The sequence below is a fragment of the Physella acuta genome, unplaced genomic scaffold (assembly GCF_028476545.2).
Source record: "Physella acuta isolate Inbredline_101_S28 unplaced genomic scaffold, ASM2847654v3 ptg001275l, whole genome shotgun sequence".
Classification (NCBI taxonomy): Eukaryota; Metazoa; Mollusca; class Gastropoda; family Physidae; genus Physella; species Physella acuta.
This window is the reverse complement of record NW_026732790.1, coordinates 197,501-220,503: the sequence shown is the minus strand read 5'-3', so window position 1 is coordinate 220,503 and position 23,003 is coordinate 197,501. Positions and strand designations below refer to the sequence as shown.

Genomic DNA, 23,003 nt, shown 5'->3' with positions numbered 1-23,003 from the left:
TTTATAAAAGACAAAAATTAAAGCAACCTTAAAATGTATGATGTTTAAAATTCGATAACGTAAAAACTATGTCCCTTAGCTACACAGTTTATCTGCCTTAAGAAGCACAATATTGTGTTTGCAAAAGAAAATTTAAAATACCAAAATCCTTCACTTTTAACCTTTGACAGGGTCCAAAGTTCACTCAATAAAACAATATTACGAAATATCATTCCAAGCACGTTTTGAACAGGAGCTACATCTGAACTTTGTTAAATACCAATCATGCACTAACCTTGCGGAAAAGATATCTAATTACACAGAGGTAAAATGTGTTGAATCCATAAAACGAAAACGGAAACGAAATTTTTCGTCACGACTTGCAAGAGCCTTTACAACGGTTGTCCATGGATACGCAGACATTTAAAACAACTTCCGGTTTCACTTCAAGCTACAGCCCACCACTTACAGTCATCTAGAATGTACCATTTGAATTTTACGGTCCTCTAAAGCTTGTATTGACCTACCGGTTATATAAATATAGCAATCAAGGATTTTACTCTAAAAACGATATGAGAGGATTCAAAATCAATACTCCCCGCTAGGGGTCAAGAGATAGTTCACCCTAGCAAACCTTTAGTAGACTAGCGTTCAAATCATCCATTCAGGCATAGTGACGCCAATTAAAGAAAAACTGGAGTCTGGCAGTAATGGACTAATTAGCAGTGGGAATCGATCATATATCGATATATATATATATATATATATATATATATATATATATATATATATATATATATATATATATATATATATATACACATATAAATGTATAATAGTTACGAATATTTTCTAGCATGTAGTGTATTTAAACTTAGTACTTGTCTGATAAAAGTGGAAACTAATCACAAATATAAATGATAGTGGACCATGTTATTGGTATCCTTCGAGTATGTTGTTTAGACACGTTATATCGGATTTAACATTGATATTAGCAACATTTATACTGTGGTTGTTATAATAATAAACTAGAAGAACAAACAGGAAAAACATATGTACTGCTATTGTAGCATTTGTTTCCCTTTAAAGATTTTTTTCTACTATTGTTAATGTGATACACCCATTCAGGATCCATGATCCAATTTTATGTGAAGCTTTACTTTAATATGGGCGTAGTCGATAAAAAAAAACGATAGATTGTTTCCCTTGACAAAGAAATGCAAAGAAAATAATTTCTATTTTGTTACTATTAAATTTTCCCACTTAAACATATTTATAAGTTCTTTTTTGTAGAATTATTCTGTAGACAAAAATGTTTCATATTAGTATTATTTTATGCTAAAATATTAGATAAAATATATATTTAAAAAAATAATAATAAACTAGAGTTAATTCAAAAGAAAATTGAACATTTTCTTTATAATAAAACCATGATTACATTAAAATTGCCAAATATTGCTGCAATATTAAAACAGTATTATTTTTTAAGTAAATAAATAATTAGTGCTAGGGTATTTAGTTTGTGACCTCTATATGATAGCTATCTATTCAAATGCCTCTATTTCCAAATAAATTATGAGTTCATGTGATTATGAGAAATATGTGATTATGGACATAGTTTAAATAAAATATGTTTTTGTCACATAAAGCCAAGCATTTAAATTTTTAGCTTTGCTTCATCTACATACTTTATCAGTGTATTATCAATGTTTTTAATGTAAAAAAATGATGCTTTGATGTTGTTTTTATTTTTTTCTTCCAAGTCAGAATCAAAGAGGTTGTCGTGAACTTCTCATGGGTGATAACTCAAATTAAATGATTTAAAATTTCGCTGCAGGGCAAAGGGCGATCACCGCCGAACAAGATGGCAAAATGTCAACAAATTTTGTTTTGATAAAATAATTATTTTAAAGTGTCGCATGCTGAGCTCCTATTTTCCTTGACAGGAGTGAGTGAGGCACCAGTGCCATCTTACGAACGATTACTCACGTGTAATTACCTCCCCTGGACATTTTTTTTTACATTTCACGTGCGTGTGTTTGTTGTTCGAGTTATTTTTTTTTATGCTGTCGCCAGCCTGTCGTAATCAGATACCTACACGCGTTACCATGACAACGAGAAGGATGGGATCGATGAGAGGGTGCGTCGTCAGGTTGTTGTCGTGTTGTCGTGTTGTCGTGTTGTTGTCGAGTAGCGGTGGCTACCGACATGTATCTGCATGCAACAGTTGTGTGTGGTTGTGTGTGTATGTGGTGGGTTCTAAGTGGAAGGGGAAGATATTGGTTGGGTGGCTGTGTGTGAGAGAGTGTGTGGAGGATAAAGTGTGTGAGGAAGTAGTGGGGGTAGTGTGGTTTGAGGGGTTGTGACCTTGTGCGGTTGAGTGTGTGGGTGTGTTAGAGGAAGGGGAGCTCGTGTGAGTGTGTGGTGTTTGTTTGACTTTGTGTGGGAGAGTGTGTGTGTGTGTGTGTGTTTGAATATGTGCAGGATGAAAGTGTATATGTAAAGTGGGGTTAGTACAATGTGAGGGGGTTGTGGCCTAGTGTTGTTTTGCGTGTGTAGTTGTGTGTGCTTGAGAAAAGGGAGCTTGCGTAAGTGTGTAGTGTATGTTTGACTTTGTGTGGGAGAGTGTGTGTGGTAGAGTATGTGCATGATAAAAGTGTATGTATGTGAATGTATGTGGCACTGGTGAGTGTAGTGTGGGGGTGATGTGGCAGTGTGTGGTTGTGTTCGCCACCGTTCGCCCTTCATGTGTATATGCACATCGATTTATACATGTGAATCTGCTTCATGTCAAACAAGAGAACAAATATTCCATTCCATGCATATTAAAAATTGAATTTTAATATACTACTATTTCATTGAGTACAGCATCAAAGATGCATGTTAAAGTTTAAAAATATTTTTTTATGTGAGACCAATCAATCGCCAGTTGTTGTTTTTAAATTACTCATACCAACACTTTTCAAACTTCTTTTTCTAGCTGCTGTTTCAAAACAATAACTATTTTGTATAGATTTCCCTTATGTTTGAGTATCTGAGACAGTATCTTACACGCAATTGATTATTAGATAATCCTGAAGTATCTTCTCGTCTCAAACTCGTTAATACACTGACAAAATTAGTGCAACTGACGGACATATGTCATACAACGAATTTAATAAACTGTTCTTGAAAAAAATTTAAATAATTTTATTTTTAAAATCATATAATGATTGCTTTAAACTTTGATGGTACATAATGTAACGGTTTTGTCATGCTAATAAATTGTGCAGGAATATCAAGAAAGCAAATGAGACACAGTTTTATGGGATATCGAAATAGAATATTTTGTGTTTTCTCTACTGGTACAGGGTGGTCGAATGATAGAGTGTTTGACTGCTAGTTTGGATATGTTACTGTAGAACTCCCCGAGTGCAATCACTTGCGACTTACGTTAGTGAAATAAAGGCAAGTGAACATAATGCTGACCACATCATTACTTCATATACCAAGGTCAAATAACATGTACTATACTTCGTCTGCTAAACTAATTGCTAGTTCTAAAGAGGAATCTTTATTTCTTTAAGAGATGTATTATTTCTCTTTTATTATGTAGAATTAATATAAGGCTATGATAGAGTTCTTGAAAGTAAACCAACACGCCTTCATATACGAAGTCAAGAAACATATAAAATCTACTTCCTCTGCTTAATGTATCGCTAGGTCTAAGAGGAATCTTTACTTCTTTAAGGGATGCATTATTTATCTATATTTTGTGTATACAATATAAGGCTATCATAGCCGCTATGATAGAGACTAGCCCTGGAAAGTAAGCTAATAGATTGTTACATTTCAACATGTTTCCATTGTGTTGAAAGCCCCATTGCGTCAGCTAATTTGGTTTGTCCAAGTCCAACCGACAACACAACGAGAATCCCGGAGCTAACAACGAGAATCTCGAGGCCCGTTAATTGGCTAAACCAGCGACTAGTAGTAACACCTTGTCCCCCGGGGATCGCGTCGATACCACCCCCTCATCACTTCCGGTTGTCGTTAATGCCTGAATCCGACCGTGTGACACCCGGTCAATGACATAATGTGCATCAGTAGACCTGGACTTTGTTTTGGATTTTAACCGACTTTTTTTTTTATAATCATAAACATAAAATTACTTAGTTTATGTAAAGATAACTAAATATTTAGAAAGCTAATTTTTTAAAAAGACATATTCAAATCGCTCATGATTAATTTGTTTGTATGCAGTCTCTCGACAATTGCTTTAGAGACGAAGATTCGTTTTAGAGTAGGCCTACCTAAGCGCAGGCTGATTTGACTTTTTTGTCGTATAAAATAAAATGTGTCCGAGAATCGTTCCTTCTTTCTTCATAACGATCTATAAATTAGTTCACCAATTCAAATTATTTTTATGTAGGATATTTTTTTTCTCCCAATTAGGATGTGTGCTTAGTACGTTAAGGTGCCATACTATTTTAAGGACGCATGTTCTAAAGTCTAATTAAGTGAAGTTAAATCAGGAACGTTTAATGAACGAGTTTTTTTTATGAAACAAGAAAAATCAATAAACGTTACTCTTGATATTGCGATGCCAATCAATGAATACTGATGATTATATCAGACATAATTATTTTTTCTTTTATTTCTTTTACACTACTGAATTCAGTGTGGAAACACTAAATTTATGTTAGTTATTTGTTTGTTTTTAGGAAATATTATTCAAATATTCACAAGTATTAACACCAGTGGTCGAATGGTTGAGCTTACGGCTGCTAACAAAAATGTGTTAAGTTCGAATCTCCGACTCAAGTCTGAAGGGCGTCTCTAAGTCCACCCAGCTCAGATGAGTACCTGACTCATGTTAGGCAGCCTGAAAAAGTGCTGACCACATTATCAATGTGTATGCCGAGGTCATTGAAGCAGATGTTCTCTACTTCATCTGACCCATACGTCTAGGGAACGAACGGAAAAATGGCGATACCCTTTAAACATAATCTCATTCATCTTATTAATCTGTTAATCTGTTAATCTGTTAATCTTATTTAAACTAAAGTTTAAACATCACTGACATGTTTGTTTCAAGTTTGTTTTGGCGAATTGCTTAATAGAGGGTAGTTTAAGTAGAGTTTACTTGTGTTGGTGGCCACGTCATTCACAAGTTATGCGAGGCAAACCGTTTGCCCGGGCCCAATGCATTTAACTGGAGTGACTCCACAAATAATTAATATTTTTAATGGATTAATTAATCACTCTACCGCCCAGCCACATAATCCCTTACTATTAAATATAACATCAAAGCCTTTCTCAACTAAATAAAATATTAACACTACGCAATAAAATTCGATTATATATATATATATATATATATATATATATATATATATATATATATATATATATATATATATATATATATATATATATATATATATATATATATATATATATATATATATATGAGGCGTAGCAAGGGGGGGGGGGCGGGGGGGGGGGGGACATATGTCCCCGGGCGCCGAAATTAGGGTGGGGGGCGCCTAAATGGGTTTAAAAAACAAATCGAAAGTTTGAGAGGGGAGGGGTGCAAATCGAAATTTCGAGGGGGGTGTAAATCGAAAGTTTGTCTCCGGGCGCAGGGAAGGGTCGCTACGCCTCTGATATATATATATATATATATATATATATATATATATATATATATATATATATATATATACATGTGTGTATTACGTGAAATCTTCTAAGGTTGTTAAAACGTTTGAACTTTAACCTTTAACAACGAAGTAAACCCACCTTCGTCATACCGGACCACTCCAATATCTAAAAGCCTTATCTTTTCAATCAAACGTATGTTTACAATCTGTTCAACAACGTGGTAATCTCGCGTTTAAAGCGTGTTTTTCTAATTCACGCCTGTGTTTAATTCACGATTATCGGGTCTACATTTTACCACCACGTCGCCAGAGTTAAAAGGGGAATTCAAACATTTACTTATCAATAGCCTCGTCTTTGTCCACATGACAGAATCTGTTCAATGACTTGGATTATCAACATTTGTAACCATTCAGGGGAGACCATTAGCGATAAGTGATTGGGTTATGGGACTTGAATACAGGACGGCACATTATAAACACATTTTCATTTGTGTCAAAAGGGAGGTGATCGTGGAGTATTTTAGTTCATGAGGTGACAACTAAGATGGCCACTGATACATTCTTTCACAATGTATACTACCACACCCATTTACTAAAGCCCCTGTTTAAAGTGCTTGCATTCAGCATCTAACATATGCATAAATGCAATCATTCGCCTATGCTTATACACTGATATACATATGATAAAAGCATATATATATATATATATTGACTAGTATATATATATATGTGTGTGTGTATGTATGTATATATATATATATGCATATAGAAATGTATATATAGGGCCTATATATAATATATATAATATATATAAATATATATAATATATGCATATAGAATTATATATATATATATATATATATATATATATATATATATATATATATATATATATATATATATATATATATATACCAGTATGTATACCTTGAATGGAAAAAGAATTTGGTGGACCAGAATTTCAGAACTTTAACCCAGTTAAGTGACCGGAAGTGACGTCTAATCAAACATTCGGGCGGATGGAATTAGAGCGTAAACAACGATTCTATTTAAAGCCAGAGCCAACAGACCAGAGACTAAGTTTAAACGTGTAAATCGTTTAATGCTTCGGCCAATTTGACCGCTAATCGCATCACCGTCGACGGCAAATCTCTGACAAACTTTAAACGATTTAGCAACTCTGGACAACTTACAGAAACGTAATCGTCGATGCTTACATGGATTCCAAAATTTAATGCTGTTTTTTGATGGCTGTTAAATATGCATGTGTTGATATTTAACTTAGAATGATTTTTAAAAATCTAAACTTTATAGTTTTTCATTTTATGTTCATATCCTAAATGTTTGACAGGAAAGTATCACAAAATGACGTGATAATTTACATTCACTGAATTTTTTTTCATACAATAAATATTTGACATTAAAATATCAATATAGCACGTGGGAATTTACATTCACTGAAATTTTATTTCATGACCTAAATATTTGACAGTAATGTATCACAAACAGACGTCATAGTTTATATTCCCTGAAATTGTGTTCAGTGCCCTAAATGTTTGACTGTAATTACCTCACACTAATTTGTCAGTTTAACTTCACTGTAATTTTCTGGAGTGCCCTGGTTGTTTAACAATGCCCCCGCAACAATGCCTGTTAATGTCATCATCTATGCCCTAAGGCTCATCAAACTTGCATGTGTCGTCGTTGAGCAATACCTACATCGGAGCCTTCGTCCTTCACGCCCCGTAGCTCCGCTGCCATAGCGACGGGCTCCGTTACTAGTAACTGCATCATTACAACACTCTCAACAAAGACAAACGTCATTAATATTTCAAGGGCGCACGATTTTTTAAATAAGGTTTTCAGTGTTTCAAGTCATGGATCGTATCTTTTCCACGCATGTATGTGTTGCTGAATAATACTATCATAAAGCAACTTTTGTAAACTAATTGTTACAACTAACAATGGAACGTTCAAATGCTTTATGTGACAGGCTGTGAATTATGTATCAAGTGACTTGAAACAGGACTAATTAGATACTTACTGTAAAAGTAATTGCAGAGGCGTAGCGAGGGGGGTGGCGGGGGGAGACCATATGTCCCCGAGCGCCGACCTTAGGGGACGCCAAAACGGGTTGGAAAAAGAAATTGAAAGTTTAAGGGGGGGGGGTGCACATTGAAAGTTTGAGGGGGGGGGGGGGGGGTGCAATGTGAAAGTTTGAGGGGGAGGTTGCAAATCGAAAGTTTGTCCCCGGGCGCCGGGAAGGGTCGCTACGCCTCTTAGTAATTGTTTTCAGAAAGCATGTTTTAAAAATTAGAGGAATATCTATTTAGCAGATTCTGACAAGGAAATGTAGTTAGGCATACAAGTTTACCTTTAATAAACGAGTGTTCGGTCGCTTTGACACAAGAAAGGGAGACGGACATTAGCCAGAAAGACATTTGCCTAGTATTTGTCGTTTCGCCGAACGCCTTTTGTCCGAAGAGAAATTTACCCAAAGGCGACCAATGAACCAAAAGATGGAAAATCCGGGAAAACGTCAATATGGATATTTGTCGCATACAGATGAATGTAGGTTGGAATTTTTGTTGCTTTTGGGAAAACGTCCATTCGAGAAAACGTCCATTTGAGAAAACGTCCATTCGAGAAAACGTCCATTTGAGAAAACGTCCATTTGAGAAAACGTCCATTTGAGAAAACGTCCATTCGAGAAAACGTCCATTTGAGAAAACGTCCATTTGAGAAAACGTCCATTTGAGAAAACGTCCATTTGAGAAAACGTCCATTTGAGAAAACGTCCATTTGAGAAAACGTCCATTTGAGAAAACGTCCATTTGAGAAAACGTCCATTTGAGAAAACGTCCATTTGAGAAAACGTCCATTTGAGAAAACGTCCATTTGAGAAAACGTCCATTTGAGAAAACTACCATTCAGGAAAACGACATTTGGCTATATTTCGGGAATTTGTTGAACTACACTTAAGAAAAGCATTAAGAGGAAACTGAACTTAAACATAATCATTATACTAACAGTCAAGCTTTCACCCACCTTACGTTATAAAATATAAATACACACACACAGTACATACATTACATAAATACATACAGTACATAAGACTACAACTTTCTCAACGACTAGAAGAACACAAACATAAATATTACATAATAGTGCATTATTACATAATTACACAAATGAACAAGTACATAAGACTCAACTTTCTCAGAGAATAGGAAACCATAAACATAAATATTACATAAAAGCTAAGCATTCCTAGAACCATATGACCTCGCTAACAAATTCTGATCCACTTCATAAAAAGGTTTTTAAACTATTTTACAATTTAAATCTGTGAACCGTATCTTTATTTTTTTTAAATGCGATTTTTAAATCTCCATTCACTATCCCCCCAACGTGGTTCTGAAAACCGGATTACATAAAAAAAACACCATCCCCAATTATTTTTTCTCTACACCTAAGCTCTGGCAAAGCAAGTCATGGGCCGTCCTTTTAGTATTCAATAGATGAATGAAACCCAATTTGGGCTCGAAGAAAAAAAAATGAAAGGAATCAAAACTTGTTTATGAGGTACATGCTGCAGGCTTAGTTGGGTCGAGATTATAAACTGGTTGGGGGTGTGGTTAGCACGTGGGGAAGGGTGCTGGGGGGTGCTTGAGGGGAGAAGAGGCTTTGGTTGTCGTGTGGGGTGTTGATGAAATTAAAACTCATTATGACTACGCAATCAAAAAAAAATAAAAAAAATAAAAAAACCGATCTTTACGACTTTAAATTACAATGAATCTATTTCAATTTCAAATACCCAGGGGCTTTAAATGTACTTTGTGTTTTCTAACTTTAATGCAAAATCTATTTTTACCACATGAAGACCCACACTACTGTACTACACACTACTAGAACTAATAGTGTGGGATGCTGCACTGTGTTGCACCCCACACCAATACAAGGTGCGCCACCAAGATGAAAAGAGCGAATACTTCTCTCAACCATTTTACAATGATAAACCAGTTTACCGAAACTATAAAAAAAAAAACTGAAAAAAACTAGTACCATACAAATACAGCCTTATACCGGATATTAAATCCTGCATTAAATCAATTGAAAAGACATGACACTGCTAGGTTTTGAATGATCTGTTCTACATAATATTGATTTATGGTAATTCTTTAAACTGGAATATGACTACATATGTTAAAGCTTTTGAGGTTGGGTTAAAATATGGTTCAGAAGTTTGATCATGTTGCCTACATACACACATAGTGGAGTAGGAGACCAATGGACATTCATACACAGTTATAGGTGTCATGTATCATTTGCTAGCCATATCAAAGGACAAAAGGGGTTCGGCGTGGTCGAGTCGGTAAAGCTTATGGTTGCTAAACCGAAAAGTCTCGAGTTCGAACCCTCGGGCATATGAGGCTCGTTAGCTGGGGACAGCCGCTCTTCTAGGAGAGACAACTCTAAAATTAAACAACTGCTGCCTTGTAGTCAGGGGCGTAGCGAGGGGGGGGCGGGGGGTGCGGACCGCACCGGCTGACACCATTTAGGGGGGTGACACCAAGGCAAAAAATAGCAAAATATATAGAGAAAAACTCGAGGGGGGGGGGTGCAAATCGAAAGTTTGAGGGGAGGGTGCAAATCGAAAACTCGAGGGGGGGGTGCAAATCGAAAGTTTGAGGGGGGGGGGTGCAAATCGAAAACTTGAAACTTTGTCCCTGGGAAGGGTCTCTATGCCTCTGGGGGGGTGACACCATTAAGTGCCGCACCGGGTGACACCCGACCTCGCTACGCCACTGCTTGTAGTTTGTTCTTGGTTGGACAAAGGCTATGGAAGCAAATCCAAAAAGAAAAGCAGGCTGAAATCGGAGTCAATGGCCTCAATGGCGCATAACCAGTTGACACGTAACGCTTAATTGTGTTGGAGGCGTGGTCGAGTCGGCAAAAAGCTCATGGTTGATAAATTCGAAAAAAAAAAGTCTCGAGTTCAAACCTACTGGCAGATAAATCTCGATCCCCTTCAACACTAATAATTAAGAACGAAGAAGAAGAAGAAGAAAAGGACAAAAATACAAACCGACAAATCGATCGTTTTCGTTGGTGTCGAAGAAGTGAATGCCATACTATTTGAATAAAGTTAGAACAACTTATTTTATGTTGGGTGTGATCTTTTTAAAAGTATGCATCAATCCTGAGTTTAAATAAGTCGCTGAAGTTTTGCCATCTAAGTAAATTGTTGTTAAAAAAATTGAAATTTGTAGATCATAAATGCTTTTAATAATTTCTTTTTTTTTTTCGTTTTATTTCGTGTTAAACTTAAATAAACTGTATGTCAAACATGTACAAAAACAAACATCTTTAGACTTAGCAATCTATCGGACAAAGTTCAAATCAGTGTTTCTTCCAGACATTTTTCTCCCAGGGGTGGGGGCACTTGATATTTTCTGTGTGGGGGGGGGGGGGGCGGACACTGGTAAAAGTATATGTTTTCTATATAAATCCCATTTCGTTCGGGGGGGGGGGGAGGGGCGGTAGACTCTCTTCGGGAATGCCTGGAAAAAACTCTGGTTTAATGTTTCTTGGACTCGGCATTTAAAGCGATAATTTAGTTAGATACCTATCACAGCAGTGTGGACTTAGGGACGTTCTACTGACTTGAACACGGATTCGGACTCGCGCCTTTTGGGTTAGTAGTCTAGCGCTCTATCGCTAGGCCACGTATGGTAAACATATATAACTAAAAAAAATGTGCTTCTCGCTTTGTTAAAAAAAAGCAGAACATAATATGAGCTAATCTTTAATCCATTGTTCTACATTTCAGTATTTTTTTTACCATGTATGTTTATAAAAGTTGTGGATGACACCAATTGATATATTAGTGGCCGGGATTACATGCTTTAAGTATAGCCAAGTATAGCCGATTTAGCTTGAAAACAAATGTATTAATTAGGAATACTGTGGTTATTGTGTAGAGCGATCTACTAGAAAGTGTGCATTAGTTCAATTAAAATCAACCGAGTGGACTTAGCTTTAATTGGTACCTAGCCAAATATTCAAGATATGAGCATAGATTGTTATATCGAGCTTAACTATATAAAAAAAAACATTCTTGACGTTAAAATAAGTAGAAAATAAATTATTTCTAAATTCTCAATTTGAAAATACAGTAAAACTTTACAAGACATATAGTAACTGTGGATGTTTAAATGTTTGTGAGATAAACATTGGTTTAACCCTACAAACCTGATGCAACGTTGTATGATAGGCACAATCTTTCAGCCAATGTAGCACCGCGCGTTAATATTTAACCTTTAGATAAACGTTATCTGTTGCATGTCGTAATCAAATTGCCTGTTGATGGGGTAATTTGTTTACTCGGAACCCAGGAAATGAGAATGTGGTATGATGGGAAAACATGCTTCAGGGTGTATCATACTTCATCGAACATCATGCTTTAAGGAAGTTACATGCTTAAGAAAATATCATGATTCCGGAAATATGTTTAAGAAATATCATGTTTGTTGTGTTCAATTTTATGGGCGTGGATCTATGGGCTTTGCTTAGAATGGAGAGAAGTATTCATTTTAAATTGCTGGTAATTGTATGTATAACCTTATGATTTAAAAACTACTCATGTATTGAGCACACACATCTGATACATTAAGTATACTACATGGACAGTTAGGAAACTAAACACATTTAATATAGTAGTTTTAAGAAGGTAGTCTTCTTATTTAGAGGTGTAACGTTTTTTGTTGGCAACATAGGCGCTTTCTCGATATACCATTGTTAGGCGCTTTCTCGATATACCATTGTATAAGTAACTTCGATACAGGGGAAAGGTAGGTAAGGGGCGCGGTCCGCACCGGGTAACACCATTTAGGGAGTGACGAAAAATAAAGAAAATCGTGACATTTATTGTCAGGACAATGTTTTATCCAGTTAAATTTATGAATGAATAGAGTCAGAGATTTGACAATAAACCAAAAAATGCTAAATATTTGAAGGGGGAGGGGTAGAGACAGCTCGTCACCGCGACGAATGACACCCACCCTGTGAAGTCGCTGCAAAGTATCCCACACACAATACACACAAACACACGTGTGTACCGCTCTGTATAGCAGTAGATATGCACACATTAATATCATGGGGTAGAATGCCTTCACAACACAACCAGAGCCATTTATAGTTGGGACACTACTGACCAGGAGAAATCCGTGTAACAGATACAAGCAACAAAGTAACAGATACATCTATTGTATCCCGTGATTCAATTGGCTGTTGCAGGCTGTGATAACTTAACCTTTACCGTGAGCCGTGTAGACCACGGGAAATCAGAGATAACAAGGTAATTGGGTGGTCGGGTTCTAATGTGTGGCAATCAATGAGGGGAGAACAGCACTGAGACGGCGTATGATATCAACACACAGACGTCGTGTAATATCAACACTGATGTGAAGTATGTGACTCACAATGACGCGTTTAGTTTTATCAACTATGACGCGAAATTATGTGTCACAAGTGACGCGAAGTATATTAAAAACAATTATGCGATATATCTATATCTATCTCCATCCATCCCACCCTCTCTCTCTCTTTCTCTCTCTTTCTTTTTCTCTCTTTCTTTCTTTCTCTCTCTCTCTCTCTCTCTCTCTCTCTCTCTATATATATATATATATATATATATATATATATATACTATACATATATACATATATAAAAGTATATACACACATATATATATATATATATATATATATATATATATATATATATATATATATATATATATATATATATATATATATATAAATATATATATATATATATATATATATATGTATATATATATATATATATATATATGTATATATATATATATATATATATATATATATATATATATATATATATATATATATATATATGTAACAAATACTGTGCAAGACAAATAATGATCCTCCAGTTGTCAAGAATAGTGTGATCATTGTCGTTAAGAACAAGTAGAAGTAAGGGTTTAATACACAGCTAATTAGCATTTAGCTGCAAGGAAGAGATGCTCAAGTTGGACTCTAGAACCTGTGGGACTTGGTGCTGGAGAATGTCAAGGACCAGATGGGGGAAGGTGAGGGGGTGAGCCATTAGCCTTTAATTAGATCAGAGTTGGACGGTTTATTGGACGCGTGGTATAAACAGAACTGCTAAAATTAGATGGTTTCCGGCACTTACACACAACACACACACACAGACGCACACATAGACACAGACACACACAGACACACACACACACGCATATATATAAAATATAAAATATATTATATACATGTATATGTATATACATATATATATATATATATATATATATATATATATATATATATATATATATATATATATATATATATATATATATATATATATATATGTATATATATATATATATATATATATATGTATATATATATGCGTTTGGTTCTAAGTGTCGCGAGAGAGACATGCATATCTACATGTTTACTTATGTGCGCACTTACTTAAAAATATTTCACGATAAATGTTAGATAAATGTAAGTATATACGTATATTAATTTATGCTTTTACATTTATATGTATCGATGTATGTTCTATTATACTGTACGACACTGCAACTAAATATGTTGTTGAAATACTGTAACATGCGTTACATATAAGTGAACCACTACTGATCGGATACACGATTAAAATAAAATCAAAACATACCCTTCCATCGTCAGACATTTGTGGAAGCTCTAGGCTATTCTCCCTCGATATCTTCGGGGTAGATTTAGTTTCGGCAATCTCCGTGTAAATGTCATTCTTGAACGAACCGTTCTCCATGTTTGTTTTCAAAAGTCTAACTGCCCGGTCGCAGAAACCGACTTACTTAAGCCCTGGTCACGGTTGCTTGAACACGCCCGTTGCGAAACCAGTCGCCCATGCCTGGTATGTTTACCTTTTTGGCCAGGTAAGTGAGGTAAAAAAAATACTCCCCGAATGTCCCTGCACCCGCAGTGCGTGACAGACTTCAAGCAGACGGCAACCTGTTTGAATAGATTGACACTTAGCCGCGCGAGGATGACGTCACCGAGAAAAAATCAACACACACCAAGGAGTACCGCGGGAAATGATTTATTAAAAGGTTAGTCGCTTCGACTAGAGAGTAGGCTCGATTTTTTTTTTCTTTTCTCCATACGAAAAAAAAAAATTCAATTTTCATTTGCGCATCATCGAATTGAGCGACATTACTAGAAAAGCAATAGATATTAGGTGTGGGGGTGGTGGGGTGGGGTAGATGAAAATTATACATGTAGATTTACAAGGGGCGGAGCTTCAATTCAAGAACCGTCACTCGAGTTTAAAATTTAGATATACTAAAAATTTAGCTTCGACAACGCATTGCGTAATTCTTGAAAATTTGTTAGTGGCGTTACTAGGACGGATGACGACCCCTCCCCCCTGCGTTCACCAATGGAGTCACTCCTTCCGCTAACTACCGTGCATAATATGAGGAAGTCGCACCATAGACCAGTAGGTGTCGCCCAACCTGCCATTGTTTCCCACTGTGCCTAACGAGGCGTACGACTTCAATAAATGATCAGACGAAATGGGAGAAGCAGACTTCCTCTTTACATATCGATGTATGTTATTTTCGTGTCACTCTTTGTGTGTGTGTGTGTGTGTGTCCGTCCGTCCCCCACCCTGACAATGCCACAAGGCGCCACAGTGTAAAAAGTTCAAGACATAGTAAACTACTATTATTCAATTTATCGGTTGTAATCGTCAGTGTTTCTTCTAGACTTTTTTTCTCCGGGGGTGGGGGGGGGGAGGGGGGCATTGGTAAAGGGATATGTTTTCTATATAAATTCCATGTCGTTCGGTGGGGCTGTAGACTTTCTTCGGGGGGCCTATGACCCCCCCCCCACTCCCCAGAAGAGATGCCTGGAAGAAACTCTGGTATTCGTACATACAGTACAGCTTTCTATAAGTGTAGTTTTCAGTAGAAAGGATGTGTGCATGTAGTATATAAGGCAGCATTATACGACATAAACCTTGTATTAACATAAAGAGTAATTTATGATTCCTGAACTCAAACTTCGGAAAATTTCCTGACCGTGAAATTCCCACTGAATAGAGAACCATGGTACTGAACCAAAAAGCCCCGAGTTCGAACCCACAGGCAGATGACACTGAATGACTGGAGACAGCAACTTATCTAGGAGAGACAACTCCAAAATCAGACAACTACTGCCTTGTAGTTTGTTCTTGGTTGAACAAAGGCTATGGAAGCAAATCCTGAAATCGGAGTCAACGGGCTTTATGGCGCTTAACAAGTTCACACGCAATACTTAATTGGGTTGGAGGGAATCAATTCTAACTCTAGAATTAAGAACGAAGATGAAGATTCTACACCTAAGATTAGCGATGGTCTCTTGTGGAATACTGGGCTCGTTTGTTCAAGTTTTATGATTATAAACTAATACATGTCTTATAAATCATTACATTTTATACTGATGTCAATCTAATAATGAATGATCTAGTAAATTCCCTAGTAAAACGCATAAAAATAACTCTAATTTTTTATTTGAATTTATTTATACGCATAATTTTCAAGAACCTTTTAAATTTTTATACGATCTGAAATAGACTATATATTAATCGAGACAATACTTGTATATATTTACAACATATTTTGTTTAATTTCATGGTCTAATGTTCATATGAACCCACGCCTTATGTAGATCATACGCCTTCAAACATTTCTGTGTTTTTTAAGGCTTAAATGTAACGCGACCCTTTGAAAGCAAACATTCCAGTGTGCTATACTCCCAGCGACACACCTGATTCAGTAATGACGACCGACCCGTTTTTACGTCACTCGTCCGGACCAAAATAACAGGTAAAAAGTGGAATCAGTGAACCGTGAAAAACACGCCCACACCGATAGCTATCGGTGGGATGAGAAATTCGAGCCCTATTGCGTACATGCAAGGAGAAAAAAAATGTAAGCCTGTATAGTGTAGAATAAAACCCAATGACATCATTTTAAAGGTGGGCCAATGTAGGCTAAGCACTTTAAATATTTAATCTTGATTTTTGTATGATAATGCAAGATATACAGTGATTTAATAAATTCATACTATTTGAACTGCGTAGTTGTCTAAAATATAGGCCTACATTTACAAGAATAATGCATAATTTCCATTTGATTTTTGATCCTCTCGTTTAGAATTTAAAAAAAAAACTAAGTAAATATTTCAAGACGAAGTGTAGGATAAACAAAATACAAAAAATGAGGGCCTATATACTCGTACACCAGAACACAGTCTTGGTCCTCTTATTTTATAAGCCATCTTGTGTTAACGAGAGTAGGTCTATTCAACAGCTTTGTAACTTGGCTGATTAAATAATCGCCCTTAGAATAGAGGTAGGTTGATAATATTGGGATAGGTTGATGAGGATTTAAGTGGGGGATGTTTATTTTTCGCACCAGAAAATTCCTGATGATGAAAGATATCCCGTGTTTTACTAAATGTTTATTTTTCTGTACCAATATTTTGTAGAATCAATGATTAGGGGTTGTCTAGATATATTAAAAGTTATATACGAGAACGATAAAGAAGGAAACGGCGAATTTGAACGGCAGAAGGAATGACTGTTAATACGAGGTTCTCGAGTTCAAATCCTGGGCCCAAGTCAACGCAAAGAGCCCCTAGACAATAACACGAGCCTTCTATCTAGACAACGACACGAGCCTTCCGCCTAGATAATAACACTATCCTCGAATCTAGACAATCTTCTTCTTCTTCGTTCTTAATTTTTAGTGTTGGTCGAGCCTTAGAATCTATCTGCCAGAGTGTTTGAGCTCGAGACTTTTTTCGAATTTATCAACCATGAGCTTTGCCGACTCGACCATGCTTCCATCACAATTAAGGATTACGTGTCAACTGGTTATACACCATTGATGCCATTGAATCCGATTCCAGCCTGCTTTTCTTTTTGGATTTGCTTCCATAGCCTTTGTCCAACCAAGAACAAACTACAAGGCAGCAGTTGTTTGATTTTGGAGTTGTCTTTCCTAGAAGAGTGGCTGTCCCCAGCTAACGAGCCTCATCTGCCCGGGGGTTCGAACTCGAGACTTTTCGATTTAGCAACCATGAGCCTTACCGACTCGACCACGCCGACCCTTAAACAATGATTCTGCCTAGACAACGATACCAACCTTCAGTCTAGACAGTGATACGTATATTTAGTCTAGACAGTGATACGAATATTCAGTCTAGACAGTGATACGAATATTCAATCTAGACAGTGATACGAATATTCAGTCTAGACAGTGATACGAATATTCAGTCTAGACAGTGATACGAATATTCAGTCTAGACAGTGATACGAATTTTCATTCTAGACAGTGATACAAGCCGTCGGTCTAGACAATGATACGAGCCTTCTGTTTTGTCGATAATATGATCCTCCTGTCTAGTTATCAATATTCCCTTCTGTCTAGTCAAACTACAATGTCTAGACAATGGCTGGAAACTCGAGTCTAGACAACCAGCAACATGAACGCCTATCTCAACCCAAACACACAGAACAAAATAAAAACTAAACACACAGAAAACAATGCATGCTTTGATAACCTCACGGCGATACAACCCAGTGTTTTCCCTACCTATGAATAATACATTGTTTCTTCACTGTGGTCGCTAAAGCATGGGAGCCCGAGAGTAGGACCATTAAGCCTAGCCCAACCATTAAAAGCAGGCCTGGGACGGTGGACGACGGTAAAGTTTGTGTTAATAAAACATTACTAGTGAAATAGCAACGTCAGGGGTTGTGAGAGGTCCGTCCGTACAATTTCAGGTCGGTGAAGGAACTAGGAACAGTGGCTTTGTTTATTATGGGGGTCACTTTGACCTTTCATTGCACACGCGTATTTATATATATATATATGTATATGTATATATATATATATATATATATATATATATATATATATATATATATATATATATATATATATATATATATATTATATCAACATGTTTTTATGTACATTTTTATATGTACATTTTTATGTACATTTTTATATGAAGTGCGACCAAACACCATAACTTCACAGATTAGCTGGACAGTGCTGTAGACTCCGCTTCCTATGTTGAATACATTAATGTTACATTTCAAGCACGTTATACATCTCCATAAAACTGCTAGGTGTGAAGGGGCACGGATGTAAATTTTAAAAAATGTATTTGAAACTTATATTAGTGTATGAATGTATTTGTACAAGACGTTTATACTAATTGCATTACAGTGGAGGTGATATTCTAAAGGTGATATTGTGTAGATGAATTATCAAGGAATGGATGTTTTACAATTGAAAGCGTATGCTAAGATATATAATTGTAAGTTGCTGTTTATAAAAGTATAAGCAGTTTCCCATGCGTGGAAAATGTGGAACATATTTATTTGTGGCTGAATCGGTATATATATATATATATATATATATATATATATATATATATGTGTGTGTGTGTGTGTGTGTGTGTTTTCTTATAAAAATATACAGACCACCTACCGTTTCATTAGCGTTCTCCGTACAGGGAATCGAACCCAGGCTGTTCTCGCGAGATAATCTCTTCCTTTTCTCATTGAGGGCTATACAGTTGTCGTTAATCTCCCTCTTGCCTTCAACTTCCATTGTCAAAAATTGTTACTTGCTTCAATTGGTGCTAATGTTTTTCTATTTTAGTATTGTTATTAAACGAATAATTTTTAATTCAAGTTGTACAGTCACTAAACTAATTAAGCATGAAGTTAAACGACCTCTAACGAACAATGATTAAATATAAAATTAAAATCTGAAAACAACGTTGACCTAATTAGCAGTGTGTATCTACAAACAATGCATATCTAATGAGACCAGTTTTTTTTCAAAATGAAAATCTAATTAACTGTATCCATCCACAAGAGAATAATACTTAATTAAAATTTATAATAACCAATTACAGAACCGAAATTCAAGACTAAAATCCAACTTTCATTATGACTTAAATTGCATTCATTAGTAACTAGATCGTTATTAATATCGATTAGTTTGTTAAATTATTAATTCGTCATTGTTAAAACTAAAAATCCAACGACGAAGAAGAATTGAAATATGTAGACGTCAATTTAAAAAAACAAACAAATAAAATCCTAATCCAACTATTGAAAACTCAGTGAGATATCAATACTATCCCACGACAAAAACACAGACTTATTATATTTCACTAATAAACAAGTCTATGTTTATATTTTAAAGAAAAAAAAAAACATCCAATCAGAAAGCATCCAGTATCAATGCACGTATCAAATACATGTATCTGAACTAATATTACTCTCACAACAAAGGAAGTTCAAAACTCTATACAAATTATCCGTTAGACAATCCTGATTCGAAAAACGAAAACAAAAAAGTTGGAAACAAACCGACAGGAAACCTACACATGTAACCACGTCACAAAACCCCTAATTTAAATGAAGCCCGAGTAATGTCCCCTTGGCGACAAGGGCTTTAGTTCTCTCCCCTGAAGTTGGACCTAACTCGCCGAGGTGAAAATTATGCAAATTACCAAGTGTCATGACAGCAGTGCTCGTTAAATCCATGTTTACTTCTAATTAACTCCCTCTGTCACCTATAACTTATCACAAAGGGTGTCTACATTGTCAAAAACAGGCATGAGGGAGGTGGGGGGGGGGGGGTGGAGGGTAAAAAAATTGCATCGTATTTTCGAGTGATTTACATTTACCTACTCTTTTATTAACTTAACCGTTAGTTTTAGCCAAAGTTTCGGACTTCCCGATACATTTTTGTAGTTGGAGTAGAGTTAATTTGTTTCTTTGGTATCGGAATATAAATAAGTTGTGTTTTTTATCCTATATCCAGACCTCTAATACTAGACCAGAAAGACCTTGTTTAATTTAAAGAAGCATGAGATAATGAGCTAATGCTTCTCACATTTTTGGCGACATATATTTCTTTTATTTTTTTTTTATGTTTTCAAAATGTAACCTTTTCGGTCACAATGAAAAATTGAGCAGATAAAGCAGAGTTGATCTGTATCATCACCTGTATCATGTATGCTCGGCGTGTACGTATTTGCTTCAGGTGCTCATTAAGGCTAAAAAAAAAAAGGTATAGACCACAGCTACAATCCTTTGTATCAACACATTATTTGTACCACGTGTGTAGTAATCACCAACAAAATCAGCACACACTTTTAGAAAAATTAATTTCCAGAAACATACTACGAAAAGGCCAAGTATAGACAAGTCAATTTCAAAATCAAATTAGAATACTATAACAATTTAACACGCTCCACAAACTAGAATTTAATAAAATTATTTTAAATTCCAAGATTACAGTGAAATGGTCTCAACAAACTATCACTAACGAACTGTTGTTTATTTTACAAGCAGTTATCTCCCTCTCTTCTAGTTCTTCCAATATTTATTCCAGCAACGTTAAGTTTAAAAAAAAAAAAAAAAAAAAAAAAAAAAAAAAAAAATCCAACCTCTCCAGCTATGGCTAGGTATGAAGGTATCAGATTTCCAGACGCTATGTCAAGCTATGTTTCCTTTGCCGTCCTACAGGACAATCGATGCACATTCTAATAATACCAGGCTTTTAGATTCTTGCTTTAAACAATTAAACTTGTTTTAATGATGTGATGCGTGCGACAGCAAGGCTTTGTGAAACATGTTAAGTAACTGTAAGGTCTGCTGGTCTAAATATTTGATAACTTGAGATGATACTTCGCTAAACGAGCGAGGTTCGAATACAAGTGGTACCGGGACTAATATTTAAATTCCAAAAATCTACCAAACTCCTATCTTTCTTCTTCGTTCTTAATTTGGAATAGGATTACCTCCAACATAAGGGTTATGTGACAACATGGTGTGCGCAAATGATACATTGACTCTGGCTTCAGCATGCTTACTGGACCAACCTCAGTAATCTTTGTCTAGTTAAAAACATACTGCAAGGTAGCAATAGTTTTTTCGTATTCTTATTCGTTCGAAATTGTAACTTTGAAAAGGATTTCCTCCAGCAATTTCAGTCGGCTTTTTTTTTCTGGATTTGCTTCCAAAGCCTTTGTCTGTCTGTCTGTTCAAGAACAAACCACAAGGCAGTAGTTGTTTTTTTAAGTTGCCTCTTCTAGAATGTGCTATCTCCAGCTTACAAGTCTCAACTTCCCGGGGGTTCGAACTCGAGAGGTGTGGGGTAAGCATCCATACACCCTCCCCTACACATGCATACATATATATATATATATATATATATATATATATATATATATATATATATATATATATATATATATATATATATATATATATATAGACAGCAGGTGGAGATTGTCCAACTCAATGTCGTTGCCAAGGAAACTTAAGTCAATCCAATCGTCAGGATTAGTATTAATTTAACGACCAGGTTTTTTTTATTATGCCAGATAAACGTTTGAGTGGTTTTATGGTTATGTAGCGTTAAAAAACCAAATTTGTTCAAACAACTTCGATAAATTACCGTTTTTTCTGTATCAATATATTCCATGCAATCAAAGTAAGCAGAAATCGATAGTGCCCTTAACTATGGATATAACGAAGCATCCATTAATCGTTCGTTTTTTTTTTATATCCAGCTCCACTTAATGTACGCAGCAGCGCAAGGTAAATTAACATTGCTTTCATCCTCTGCATAAAAATATAAAGTTTACAAAATCTTAGATAAGCATTACATTTGAAGACACCATATTGCAAATATTTTGAATACATTTAAAAAAATGACATTGTAATTAAAATTTTAAAAATGTTTTTTAAAAATAGACTAAGAAATACAAGACATCACGATTCTAGACATTGCATCATGTGGCTGTTTTTCTTTATGAATAATCTACGGGGAAAAAAATCACCATTTTCATAACATAATGGCTGTTTAGTTTTTTTTTTTTAACAGACTGGACAGAAACTGATAGTGATATGTACTGTCAGGTAAAGGGTTGAGTAGACTAGGAGTAGGGTTGGGGTTGGGGTTGGGTTTGGGTTTGGGTTTGGGTTTGGGGTTGGGATTGGGATTGGGGTTGAAGTTGGGGTTGGGGTTTGGGTTGGGGTTGGGTTTGAGATTAGGATTGGGTTAGGGGTTGGAGTTTGGGTTAAAATTTGGGTTAAAATTTGGGTTAAAATTTGGGTTAACTTTTGGGTTAGGGTTTGGATTATGATTAGTATTAGGATTAGGGTTGGGTTGGGTTGGGTTGGGTTAGGTTTAGTTGGGGTTGGGGTTGGGGTTTGGGTTAAGATTAGGGTTAACTTTTG

At 35.7% G+C, this 23,003-nt stretch overlaps 1 protein-coding gene across 4 annotated transcripts in view; it reads right to left on the bottom strand.

Annotated features, from left to right (window-relative positions):
• LOC131957883 (cys-loop ligand-gated ion channel) overlaps positions 1-23,003 on the bottom strand; it is a 121,537-nt gene that overhangs the window by 62,265 nt on the left and 36,269 nt on the right. Inside the window, exon 1 of one of the 4 annotated variants that reach the window (XM_059322702.1) lies at positions 19,228-19,408. The exons of the other annotated variants lie outside the window; for them this stretch is intronic. Coding sequence (XP_059178685.1) covers positions 19,228-19,350 — 123 coding nt within the window. The 5' untranslated portion in view covers positions 19,351-19,408. Of the gene's footprint in view, positions 1-19,227; positions 19,409-23,003 lie in introns of those variants that run through there. 4 annotated transcript variants of the gene reach the window in all.